Here is a 12,222-nt window from a genome sequence, read left to right as displayed (position 1 = left end):
TGCACTGCCTGCTACCGCCCAGGGCTTGCTTCTGTCTTTATGCTGTCAATCAAGACTCCCACAGGACTATAGCAGACAGACAGGTTTCGGCTCGGCACGCGCTGAACGGTTGTGCTGTGTCTCCGAGCAGAGAATGCCTCAGCATAAATTTCCACAATGCTGCTGCTCACGCATTCCAGAATCCGATCGCAGCTGGGCTCCCAGTGTGCCGCAGCTGCAGCCGTCCCGCTGCCTGGATCGCAAGAGCCTGCAGGGAAGCTCTTCCTGGCATTTATCTGTTTGGACCCTGCCATCAGCCTATGGGCAAGGAGACAGTGTGTTTGCAGTATTCTCTACCTGCCCGCTCCCAGCTTGCAGCCATTTCTGTGGGGTCCCTGTTCAGGGAGCCCACCTCTGCCCATTCCCTCCAAACGCTCTCTGCCAGTCTACTGCAGAGACATACTAACGATACAGTTTTTAAAACTCTGCATGCATCTGTATGACTGCATCCTTGCCTGCAGTTGGGGATTATGTTGTGGGGGAAAGCAGACCGAACCACTCATCCTGATCTGTTAATCTCAGAACCTTTTATTTCCAACAGGAATCCCCAACCCAGAATTTACTGTTTTACAACTAGATTCCTATAATACAGCTATTCTTCCTCCTTGAACCAGCTTTGCTCCATGCCAGACTCTATCATTTAGGGAGCAGCTGTACTTTTGGGAGCCAACATCCCAGCTACAAAAAGGTCAGTACAGAAAGATAAAGATAAAGGGACTCCTGACCATTAGGTCCGGTCGTGATCGACTCTGAGGTTGCGGCGCTCATCTCGCTTTATTGGCCGAGGGAGCCGGCATACAGCTTCCAGGTCATGTCACCAGCATGACTAAGCCACTTCTGGCGAACCAGAGCAGCACATGGAAACGCTGTTTACCTTCCCGCTGGAGCAGTACCTATTTATGTACTTGCACTTTGACGTGCTTTTGAACTGCTAGGTGGGCAAGAGCAGGGACCGAGCAACCGGAGCTCACCCCATCGCAGGGATTCGAACCGCCGACCTTCTGATCGGCAAGTCCTAGGCTCTGTGGTTTATTCCACAGCACCACCCGCGTCCCATCAGTACAGAGTAGGGGGTCCTAATCAAGAGGATATTTTTTACTGCAAAAAGATTGAGAAGTTGGAGAGAGAGAGGGAGAGGGAGAGGGAGAGGGAGAGGGAGGGAGGGAGAGAGAGAGAGAGAGAGAGAGAGAGAGAGGGAGAGGGGGAGGGAGAGAGAGAGAGAGAGAGTTCTAAATGTGTCAAAAACATAGAAAGCTTCTAAATGTGTTCAACACATAGAAAGCTTACTTATCCCAAGTCAGATGACCATTAGTCTATCTAGCTCAGTGTTATCTTCAAAGTTACCTCCAAAGTTTCAGAGAGAGTTCTCTCCCAGCTCTACCTGAAGATTCTGGGGGTTGAATCTGGGGATTTCTACATGCAAGGTACATGCTCTACCAATGAGCTACAAGCACTTCTACATGTACTATACAGTGCAACTCAGCCTTGCACTTGAGCTAACAATTCAATTTATCATCCAAGAGCAATGCAAAAGTGTTGAATCAGCCTGAAGCCAACAGAGATGTTGGAGAGAGTTATTTGCTTAGAACAAGGAGAGAAAGGGAATGAGTGTCTCTATGCAATGCTTCTACACCACTGGCTGCCTTCTTCCTGGCCGTGGAGAATATTCCTCATACGGCTACCAGCTGAACTGTTAATTATTCTGTTGCTACTAATGCCAAAGTACAGCAGAGGGACCAGAAGACAAATAGCTCTCCTGAATGCACTTTATCACTGGTTCATACAAATGTACACCATTCTTAAAGTGGGGGCCACAAACACAATACCACAAATAGGAAATACATTGTCTAAAAAAGAGGACTAAACGAGGACACAGTTTTGCATGAACCTGCCTGTGCTAATTTATATGTGTAGATAGACATTTAGGAATTATTACTATAATTTAAAAAGAAATGCAGCACATTTCATCATAGTGGGGAAGGCTGGGGACAGGTGACCCATATGCATAGCTGTCAACTTTCGGATTTGAAAATAAGGGATCAGCAGCCTCGAAAATAAGGGATCAGCAGCCTCACCTGTCCCGGGGACAGTCAACGAGATATCTAACAATCCAGGATAGCAGCAGGAAGCAGCGGGAAATGGTGCTGGAATAAGGGAATTTCCCACAAAAAAGGGAAGGTTGACAGCTATGCCCATATGCCTGCTTTGTCTACTGATAGGCAACTTCAAGCCACATTCACAACATACCTTGAAAATGCTATAATACCACTTTAACCAGTCATGGCTTCTCTCCAAAGAATTATGGGAGCTGTGGTTTGCAGGTATTGGGAGGCCCCTATTCATCTCACAAGATGGTTAATAATAATAATAATAATAATAATAATAATAATAATAATAATTTTATTACATACCCCACCCATTTGGCTGGCTTTCCCCAGTCACTCTGGGCAGCTTCCAACAGGAAATTAAAAATACATTAAAACATCAGTCATTAAAAAACTTCCCTAAACAGGGCTGCCTTCAGATGTTTTCTAAACGTCAGATAGTTGTTTATTCCCTTGACATCTGATGGAAGGGCATTCCACAGGGCAGTAGCCACTACTGAGAAGGCCCTCTGCCTGGTTCCCTGTAACTTTGCTTCTCGCAGTGAGGGAACTTCCAGAAGGCCCTTGGAGCTGGACCCCAGTGTCCGGGCAGAACGATGGGGGTGGAGATGCTCCTTTTGGTTTAACAAACAATCCCTAGCAACTTTCAGCTTAACAAACTTCAGCTTCCGGTATTCTTTGGGGGAAGCCATGACTGGTTAAAATTGGTGCCACAGCACTTTAAAGGCATTTAAAGGTTGCTTTTACATTTCTGCTAGCCAAATTGCCTCAGCTAGACTTACTCTTTCACAAGGAGGAAGGTTTCCTTACTCTCAGCCTCATGAAGGGGGTGAGCAAAGATCCCTTATGTGGCTGAGTTGCAAGCCAAATGCTTTTTTTTAAAAAAAATCAATCCTATTTTGAGATCTGGTGCTAGAGCATATTGCGCTAACTGTGTGGGTGGAAACACAGCACAGCCAACAGCTCCACATGCTGTTCTGTGCTGTCACCTGGCTGAGACGTGGCAGTCAGCAATTCTGCTGCCACGGAAAACGATGCCCCAAATCCCAGCCTGCTCAGGCATATTGGGATGGTGTGACCTTTAAGTATATGTGGGGTGGGCCCTCTGCCAGCCCCAAGGAAAGTGGCTAAGCTAGTAATAAGTTAAGTACACAGTCAGCGCAAATAGTTATTAACGTGTACATAAGTGAGGATAATTATATTATTTACTCTTAAGCACGTAGTACGCTGCACAATCAGCAAAGAGTTATTTGAAATATTCACCCTCAAACCTGGGTTCTCTGTGAGAAGCGCAGAGGGGGCTTCTCATGGGGGCTATTATCTCCCTGTCCTCCCCAATAGCTGTTCTGGCTACATAAACAACAGCACTCACAGCCTGAAGATCTGAAATAGAGGAAATGTATCTTTAAAGACATGTGATGTAGAATGCAATGGGGCTGGTGGTGCCCACCAGGTATGGCCAGACAGCAGGCAGGGAGACCACCCATAGGTGGAGTCAGAATCAATGACAGGCAGAGCCAACTAATTAAAGTCCCACCCCCATCTCTGCTGAATCCACAAGGGCAACACAGAGACTAACGGGAAGGAAGCTGACAGGTAGTGGCACTGCATGGACTGATTGTAAGTAGAAGACAGGCAGCTGAGGGCAGGCTGAGGTTGATGTGGTCATTTACCATTTGCCCTCATGGACCAGCCTCCGGAAAGATCCTGGGGCCAACCCTCAGCTCAGTCCTATACATGAGACATTGTGTCAAGTTGAGTAATTATTAATGACCGCAATATGGGGTTGACAACTTCTCACCCATGGGGTACTTACTTAGGGTTGTGTTCAATGTCAGTTCTATTCAGAACAGACCCATCAAATTAAGAGACATGAGTAGCTTCAGCCCATTTTAGGGATGAATGAATTCATCAGTTTCTGTTTTTCATTTTTCCAGTCTTAAGCTCGGTTGTCCACATTTCCACCTCAGTTTGTGATTTTTCTTTTAAATTCCTCATGAAAATCCACCGGCAATTTTTTCCCCCAAATTCATCCTAATGTATGTACACATTTCTGTATCCATTTTTGCAAAACATTTTCCCCAAATATAATGCATTTTGTATGTTATTTTCACGAAGATATGCATTTCAATGCACACTTTAGTAAATGCATTTTTGCGAACATTGTTTGGTTGGAACTGCAAAATTTTGAGAAGCGTGAATTTCCAAGGACAGCTGTTTGAGTTTGCATATTGTTTCAGAAGCTGTGAAATAGGTCGGTTCACCTTTAAAAGTAACTGAGTCAATTTTCTCCTGCATCATCCCCCCCACCCCGAAGCAGGTAGAGTATGCTATATACTTTAAAGGAATACAACCTGTTATGTTGCTTAGATCCCTTTTATCTCTTAGCACAGGCTAAGGAACAACTAAGCAGGGCCTCCTTGCACTTACTCAGTCCACAAACCATTACAACAACATCATTGCTGCCGTGTACACATTCTCGCTTGTCAGAGCAAGGCAGAAGCTGACAGCTTGCAGCAGCACGTCCACCGAGGGTCCCAAATGATGGCAGGCAAGGCATCAGCTTCACTGGCAAATGCCTCAGTGAACCAGGTTCAAGAAAAAGAAGAAGAAGGGGGGAAAGCCCTTGAGATTTTGAGAATCCTGACAAAGCCACCAGACTCCACAGAAGAAGCACAGATTTCTCCCTGTGCAACATGACCTTCTATATGACACCCCCTCCCAAAAGAAATCTAACTCCGCCTCTGGTAATATTTTCTCCCTCCGGCATGGGTGTCTCTTACCGCATTGGAATCTTTACTCTGAGGTAGCGATCCACAGCAATGGCCAGCAGTGCCAGTATGGAGCTCTCAGTGAGGATGAGGACAGGACATGCCACCATCAGGCAGCTGTAAAAATGTATCTGTGGTCCAATGTTGATGATGATGGCAAGCGGGATGACAAGGGCTCCCACAGCTACATCTGCAACTGCCAGGGAGACGATGAAGTAGAAGGTGGCATCCCGCAGGGCCTGGTTCACCTTGACGGCCCAGATCACCAGGATATTCCCAGGTATGGAGACCAGGGCAATCAGCACCTCGATGGTGATGTAGGCAGCCTGGAAGCCCGAGATGTGATGCGGCATGGTGCTCTGAGAACCCCGGTGTTGCCTGAAAGGATCAAAGGAGTCATGTGTTTTAAAGACAGAAGAGACCACCAAAGTATTCAAAACCCAAACATCTTTCATTTTTTGCATTTCTTCGCTTAGGTATTGCTTTCATACCCTGGCTTTCATCCTCCTGGAACCCAGGGCAGCTAACAGCAATTAAAACCATACACAAATATATCCACATTAAAAGTAAAGGTAAAGGGACTCCTGACCATTAGGTCCAGTCGTGGACGACTCTGGGGTTGCGGCACTCATCTCGCTTTATTGGCCAAGGGAGCCGGCGTACAGCTTCCGGGTCATGTGGCCAGCATGACGAAGCCGCTTCTGGCGAACCAGAGCAGCACACGGAAACGCCATTTACTTTCCCGCTGGAGCAGTACCTATTTATCTACTTGCACTTTGATGTGCTTTCGAACTGCTAGGTTGGCAGGAGCTGGGACTGAGCAAGGGGCACTCACCCCGTTGCGGAGATTCAAACCGCTGACCTTCTGATCAGCAAGCCCTAGGCTCTGTGGTTTAACCCACAGCACCACCCGCATCCCGATATCCACATTAGAGGCATCCAAAATAACCTCACAATCAAGCATTACCAACTTTTAAAATAGTTATATAGCCTGACTCTATACTTCAGTAAGTTTACAGATTTCCTTGCATGCCACAATTTCCTTCGCGAACACTGCAAAACTCCTCAAATGATTTCCCAGTGCTGGCAGATGATGGTCCCTTGTTCTTTCCATACCATTGACTGTGCTCCGACTATTTCCAGCTCAAATTTGCCATCCCTAGCCTGGTCACCACCAGGAACTTCACACTAAAGGGCTGTGCAATCTCGGTGCGTCTGCTGTGCAGAGAACCTGCCCTTCTGCCCATATTGGCTGCTGCAATGAGAGATTTAGGATTTCACTGTTGCCACCTCTGGTCCCTATCTCTCCAGTTCAGCAGCCAGGTAGTTTTTAAGCAGCATTAAGAGAGCATCTCTGAATGCTGCTGATTGGTCACATGGTTGCAGAAGAATAGCCTTACGAAAGTTCCTAAGAGAAGTGGCCACCCTTGTCCACACATGCCTAGTTGCAAGATTCTTCTTTAAATAAAAATAGATTCCATTGTGTCTACAAGATTATCAGGCTTTGGCAAACTTCCAAAGTATCCCCCCCCCAAAAAAAAACACACCCCAGGATTGCAGTCACTGGGGATGTCTTTTATATGCTGGCTTTGTGGTTTACAAGAAAATACCAGAGAGGAGGATTTCGTCGTTATGTAACTAAAGCTATACTGATAATTTGCAAATGCTCCAAGTGTCCCTATTTAACAGGGACAATCCCTGTTTGTCCCACATTTTCTAGAAACCTCTCTTCCTGGTAAATCACATTCCATAGCTATTAGTAAAGATGGCTGATTATTAACTCCAGAATCAGGGACAGCATTCCTCTGAATACCAGTTGCTGGGAAACAGCAGGACTGCCTTAATGTCCTACCTGTGGACATCCCATATGCACCTGGTTGGTCAAGGAAGAAAAGAGAATGCTGGACTAGACTGGACAAAGATGGAGAACCTGTAGCCCACCAGATGTTGGAGTTGGATGGGAGTTGTAGTACAACAACATCTGGAAGACTGCTGGTTCACCTTCCGTGGGACAGGCCTTTGTTCTGATCCTGCAGCGTCTTCCTTACATCCCTGAAATCCCTGTTTTCTTCCTATTTTATTTATTGCTCTATTTATTTTATTAGGAGATTTCTATACCCCCCTTCACCAAAAATGGTCACAGAGCGGTTTACAAAAACAAGGTAGGATAAAAAACATAATGCACAATAAAAAGAAACATGGAAATAATTATGATAAATAACATAATTCATTGCCTCACTGAAACGACTTAGCCCAGCAGCCTCTTAAAGCTGGACCAAAAATAGTGTTCTTTTTTTACCTTGCAATTAAAAGAATGCAAGGCTGGGGCAAGATGCACTTCAATAAGGAACCCATCCCACAGATGCGGAGCCAACACCAAAAAGGCTCCTCCATGGGTTACCACCAGGGGAGCCTCATAAACCGGCATATTACACTGACTATGAAATTTAGGACAGATTTAGGCCGATATTATTAAGGTGGTGGTGGATTAATGAATTTGGAACGCCCTGTTGTTTCTCTGCATTCTTTTTGATGCTAACCTACTTGCTGTGGGAAGCTATGAGAAGTGCTCCCATGGCTCCAGATGTTCCGCTCTTAAGTGTGGGGCTGCTGGGCTTCACAAGCTCCCCTGCCCCAGAAAAGATATTTAGCGTGATTCAGCCCCTGAGCTGTTATATCTCAGTTACATTGGGAAGTAAGTCAGTCTCACCAAAATCAATGGGACTTCGTTCCGAGTGCTTGGGACTCAGCAGGAACAACAAGCCAATCAATTACCATTCAATAACAATGTAAAGCATCATTTTGCATTTGCCACTAATGCAGGAGAGCTATATTGTTGAACGAGCCTTCCTTTTCTTCAGCACAGCAAGTTTATAATGTGTCTGCCTGCCTGCCTGCTTCTCCCTCTAGCAGTACAGGCTTGTACCATTACATTTGTATGAGGTATACTTTAAACAGCACTTCCCAAACTTCCTCCTAATGCATTCATTTTTTCTCTCTCTCTAGGAAGCATCAGGCGGAGCCAATAAACACCTCTTTTTTGAAATGCAGGTCAGAATATTGTTCAGCTAGCATGGGGTGGGGGATTTTTGGGCCTCTGGGTACTGTTGAACTACAATTCCCAACAGACCCAGCAACCATGGCCAATTACCAGGCATGATGGGAGTTGCAGTTCAGCAACATCTGGAGGGCCTAAGGTTCCTCACACCTGATCTAGCATAATAATACCTATTCTGCTGGATTAGAGCTTTCCAGAGTCTTGGGAAGAGAGAAGCCAATTACATCACCAGCTCCCCAGTTCCTTTTTTCGACTGCAGATACCAAGGATTGAACCCAGGAACCTGTGCATGCAAAGCATGTGCTCTGCCACTTAGCTGTGTCCACTTCCCTTTTCTTTGTGGGAATATCTTTCCATATCACCCCAGCAAACTTGCAAGAGATGTGCTGTAGCCAACAGGGGAGACTTCTGCAAGTAACCTCTGCAGAACTATACTGCAGTATCCTGGCCATGCAGCTAGGTTGTTGACTGAGGCACACCATTCACACCATATAACTTATCTGCTAAAGGAGCTCCACTGGCTGCCAATATACTACCGGGCACCGATTGAGGTTTTCCTCACCAAATATATCTGGCAAAACCAGGCAATTGTGTTTCTCAGAAAGTGTGTTGCTGAGAATACCATATGCCTTGTACCAGAAAGTGGGCTTTTAGTGTTGCAGTTCCAGCTCTCTGGAGTCAACTGCTAGCTGAATTCAGATAGGCACCTTGTATCATGATATTTAGGGGCTCACTGAAAAATGGTTTTGCTGTTTTTGGAGTTTGTAGTGGTGGTTTTATTGTTTTGCAAGTTTGTTGCATTGATTTTGTTGTTTTTAGAGCTTCTGTTGCTGTGTTTTATTCTGATTTTATCTTGTACACCTTTTGATGACTTTATGCTGCGAAGCAACCTATAAATTTCTTTAACTAGGGGCTGCTTGCTTTATTTCAGCTCACTAGCCAGCCCCACTCCACCCTACCAATCACCCCTTCTCCTTAGACTTCATTGCCTGAGAAGGAAGCTTGAATTTTGAAAAAGGTCTTCTTTCTTGTGCTCAATGGCAGCCGAGAAAGAAGCTTTTCTCCTCAACAGTAGTGGAAGTGGCAGCAGTGGGACAAAGAGGAGAAAGGTTTCTCTGCTTTGTTTTGCCCCAGGTGATGGTGGCCACTGGGAAAGAGAAAGGCTTCCAGTAGCGGTGCTGTTCTCTTATAACTCTGGAACTCACAGCACCATCTGTTGGCAGCCATGTGAACTACAGCATCACGGCATCCTTATGCAAATACGGTATAGAAAGATAATAATAATAATACCCCTTAAAACTTAAAAAAATAGTAAGATGTGCACTTCCAGACAGAAGTTGGAGAAATGGGACAGCCTATCCTATCTGGATAACAGAATCAGAGTTTCACAAAAGAGTCAAGAATAGGGTGGAGGTGTACTTGCAGTAATCACTTCACAGACAAATATTCAATAGGTGGACTTGTGCAACCACATTCCACACATCAACCACAGCAGCAACTAAAGCACAATCCAAGGGATTTACCACCTGTCCCTGGCTAAACAATGTTTCACTCATAAGGTGTGAATGTTTGGAAAAGGTGCCAACTCTGCAATATGAGTGCTATCTTGAGGGAAGACATGCAAATTGCACGCCACAGATGGGAAGCAACTGCAGATTTATTGTGCGGACAAATGGGTACTGGTGAAAGTACACAAGTTCAGTTTTGGAGCCCCATCATGGTCTCTGATTAAACTGAGTTAGCATGTTCCTATGGTACTTCAACCTGTCCCCAGAAAAGCCTTCACACAAAGAGGTGTGACAAGCAATCTTGTGATAGGTGTTTGCATGCTTTGGTGCGACAGTCAAGGGTTCCTGTTGGATAGCAGCATGAAAAACAACACCCTTCCCACCACACACGTATATATCCAGAGTACTTTTTGAACTGTGCTTTTTCTTCCTGCAGGGAGACAATCCTTGCTTCCACTGCTCCTTCTCTCATTATGCTTTTACAGTTACAATGCTATCAGTCCTGGATCAGGACTATAGTGCTACGAATGCAGCAAGTCATTCCCATTGTTCCAGAGAAACAATTACTTGTATAGAAAGCCTAGCAAAAGCTCAAGCAGTAGCAGTAGTAATAATAATAATAATAATAATAATAATAATAATAATAATAATAGCAGTTTGTCTCTAAAATGCCACAATACTCTCTCTCTCTTTTGTTTACACCTTTCTGTTTTGATTTTTTTCGGGAGAACATAGATTTCATTTGGAAAGAACAAATTGGTAGCATTTCAAGGGACAGTGGCATGTGAAATCTCTGTGGAGCAGAGGAGAAGCTTACTTGAGAAATAACGTCCTGCTCTCTATATCCATACATTTTCCTGACACTCACCCCTCTGACCTCTGACTATCTCCAGCCCCTTCCCTCCCCTTTAATCTCACTTTTCTCTCCTCCTGGAATTTCTTACTCTCTCCGAACTACCCACCCCCGAATCCAAAATGTACAGCAGATTCCAGGCAAATAGTTGTCATGCTTAGACCTGATTTCTGTAACAAAGGCAGCCCTTCCTCACCATGATTTCCCCTTCAAATGATACGCCTCCCTCTGCTGCTCTTGAACATTTCCCTGCCTCTAGATTAAACCCCACCGCTTCAATAAACACATAGCAGAAATAACCCTGCACACTGTGGTCAAAGAGAGAGAGAGACCCAAACCTGCAAGGAAGTACAAGATTCAGACTCACTTTCTCCTACACAGATTCCAGTGTGTGTTACTGTTTCCTCCTCCAAGTGAAGACTTCACACCCAGGGCAGGCAGGCTGTGGGAGCGTAGGTACCATTCTGCTCTCGGATGGCTCTGTTAGATCCCCGTGGCTCCTGGCATCCTGCAGATGAATGAAACCTGCCCTGCTCTCCCTACGGCATGAACTTTTACTCCCCCGGTTGGAAGGAGCACTTGATTCACTGCAGTGTATTCTTAACTCTGATGCAGGCAGGCAGGCAGCTCTCATCCCCAAGTCTCCTCTCCTGCAGCTTCTAACCGCCTTTCAAGCTATCACATGGTCCAGCACACTGCACCGGCTGTGCCTGCAATATTTTAAAGAGGTAGTGGCCTGTTTTGTGCATGTGTGTTTGTGTATCAGGGTGGAGGGTGGGGTCTGGCTCGCTGAACTGCAACAGAATGTTGCACCAGACAGAGCCACATCGGAGAGCTTCTCTTGCTTCCATATCCCAGAGAACTGAAGTCAGCCTTTGCTAAGAAGTCAGCCACTGTCGCTGCAAAATGCTTAATTCAAAAATCGAGAGGGCTCTTCTCTTTAGCCCTTGCTATGGCAGAACAGGTTCCATCTACTCAGTGCCAGAGAAAAGGATCGCTGCACATGTTCAGAGACACTTTTACCTATTAATGTTTCACCCATTCCAAGACTCGGTCTGCTGCTAAAAAAAAATATTTCAGAGCTGAGTTCCCTGGGAAGATTTATCTCCATGCCAGTGAGAAGACTCCTCTTGCTTCTGCTTGCAAAAAGTGGACTCAGAGGTATCTGAAGAAATGACTACCTTGACATCCACTTGTGACTGTGCTGAGGACTTCTGCTGATGCTCTACTCCATTGGAATGAAGCTGGTAGACCTACTGGCAAGTTGACGTCTGATCTAGCGTGGATCATTAACAGCAGCATTACCAACTAAATGGCAACAATTAAGAAACAGGTCCCCATAAATTAAATCTTTATCCTGCCCTTCCACCCAAAAGGAGCCCAGGGAGGCAAACATCAAAAAGTTGAAACAATAGAATTTAAAATAAAATAAAATCACATTTTAAAACATTTCAAAATAATAAAATAATCATAATTTAAACTGATTTCAAAAGATGTAGAACAGGGGTAGGCAACCTAAAGCCCAGGGGCCGGATGCGGCGCAATCGCCTTCTCAATCTAGCCCGTAGACGGTCTGGGAATCAGTGTGTTTTTACATGAGTAGAATGTGTACTTTTATTGAAAATGCATCTCTGGGTTATTTGTGGGGCATAGGAATTTGTTCATTTCCCCCCTCAAAATATAGTCCAGCCCACCACATGGTCTGAAGGACTGGCCCATGGCTGAAAAAGGTTGCTGACCCCGATGTAGAACATCCCGATGGAAAATGTCAAAATATTTATTATTTTTATTTATTTACTTTATGTATTATATTTATATATCTCCCTTCATCCAAAGATCTCAGGGCAGTTCACAGCATAAAAAATGTGAGTTATGAAGATACAGTAAA

At 45.1% G+C, this 12,222-nt stretch overlaps 1 protein-coding gene across 1 annotated transcript in view; it reads right to left on the bottom strand.

Annotated features, from left to right (window-relative positions):
• ADORA1 (adenosine A1 receptor) overlaps positions 1-11,026 on the bottom strand; it is a 60,498-nt gene extending 49,472 nt beyond the window's left edge. The window contains exons 1-2 of the mRNA XM_081914460.1: positions 10,702-11,026; positions 4,928-5,293 (exon numbers count right to left, since the gene is read on the bottom strand). Coding sequence (XP_081770586.1) covers positions 4,928-5,268 — 341 coding nt within the window. The 5' untranslated portion in view covers positions 5,269-5,293; positions 10,702-11,026. The remainder of the gene's footprint in view (positions 1-4,927; positions 5,294-10,701) is intronic.
• Positions 11,027-12,222: the final 1,196 nt, after the last annotated feature.

This window comes from Podarcis melisellensis (assembly GCF_964234715.1).
Source record: "Podarcis melisellensis genome assembly, chromosome: 6".
In the NCBI taxonomy this organism is placed as follows: Eukaryota; Metazoa; Chordata; class Lepidosauria; order Squamata; family Lacertidae; genus Podarcis; species Podarcis melisellensis.
The sequence above is the reverse complement of the archived record's forward strand: the minus strand, read 5'-3'. Positions and strand labels throughout refer to the sequence as shown.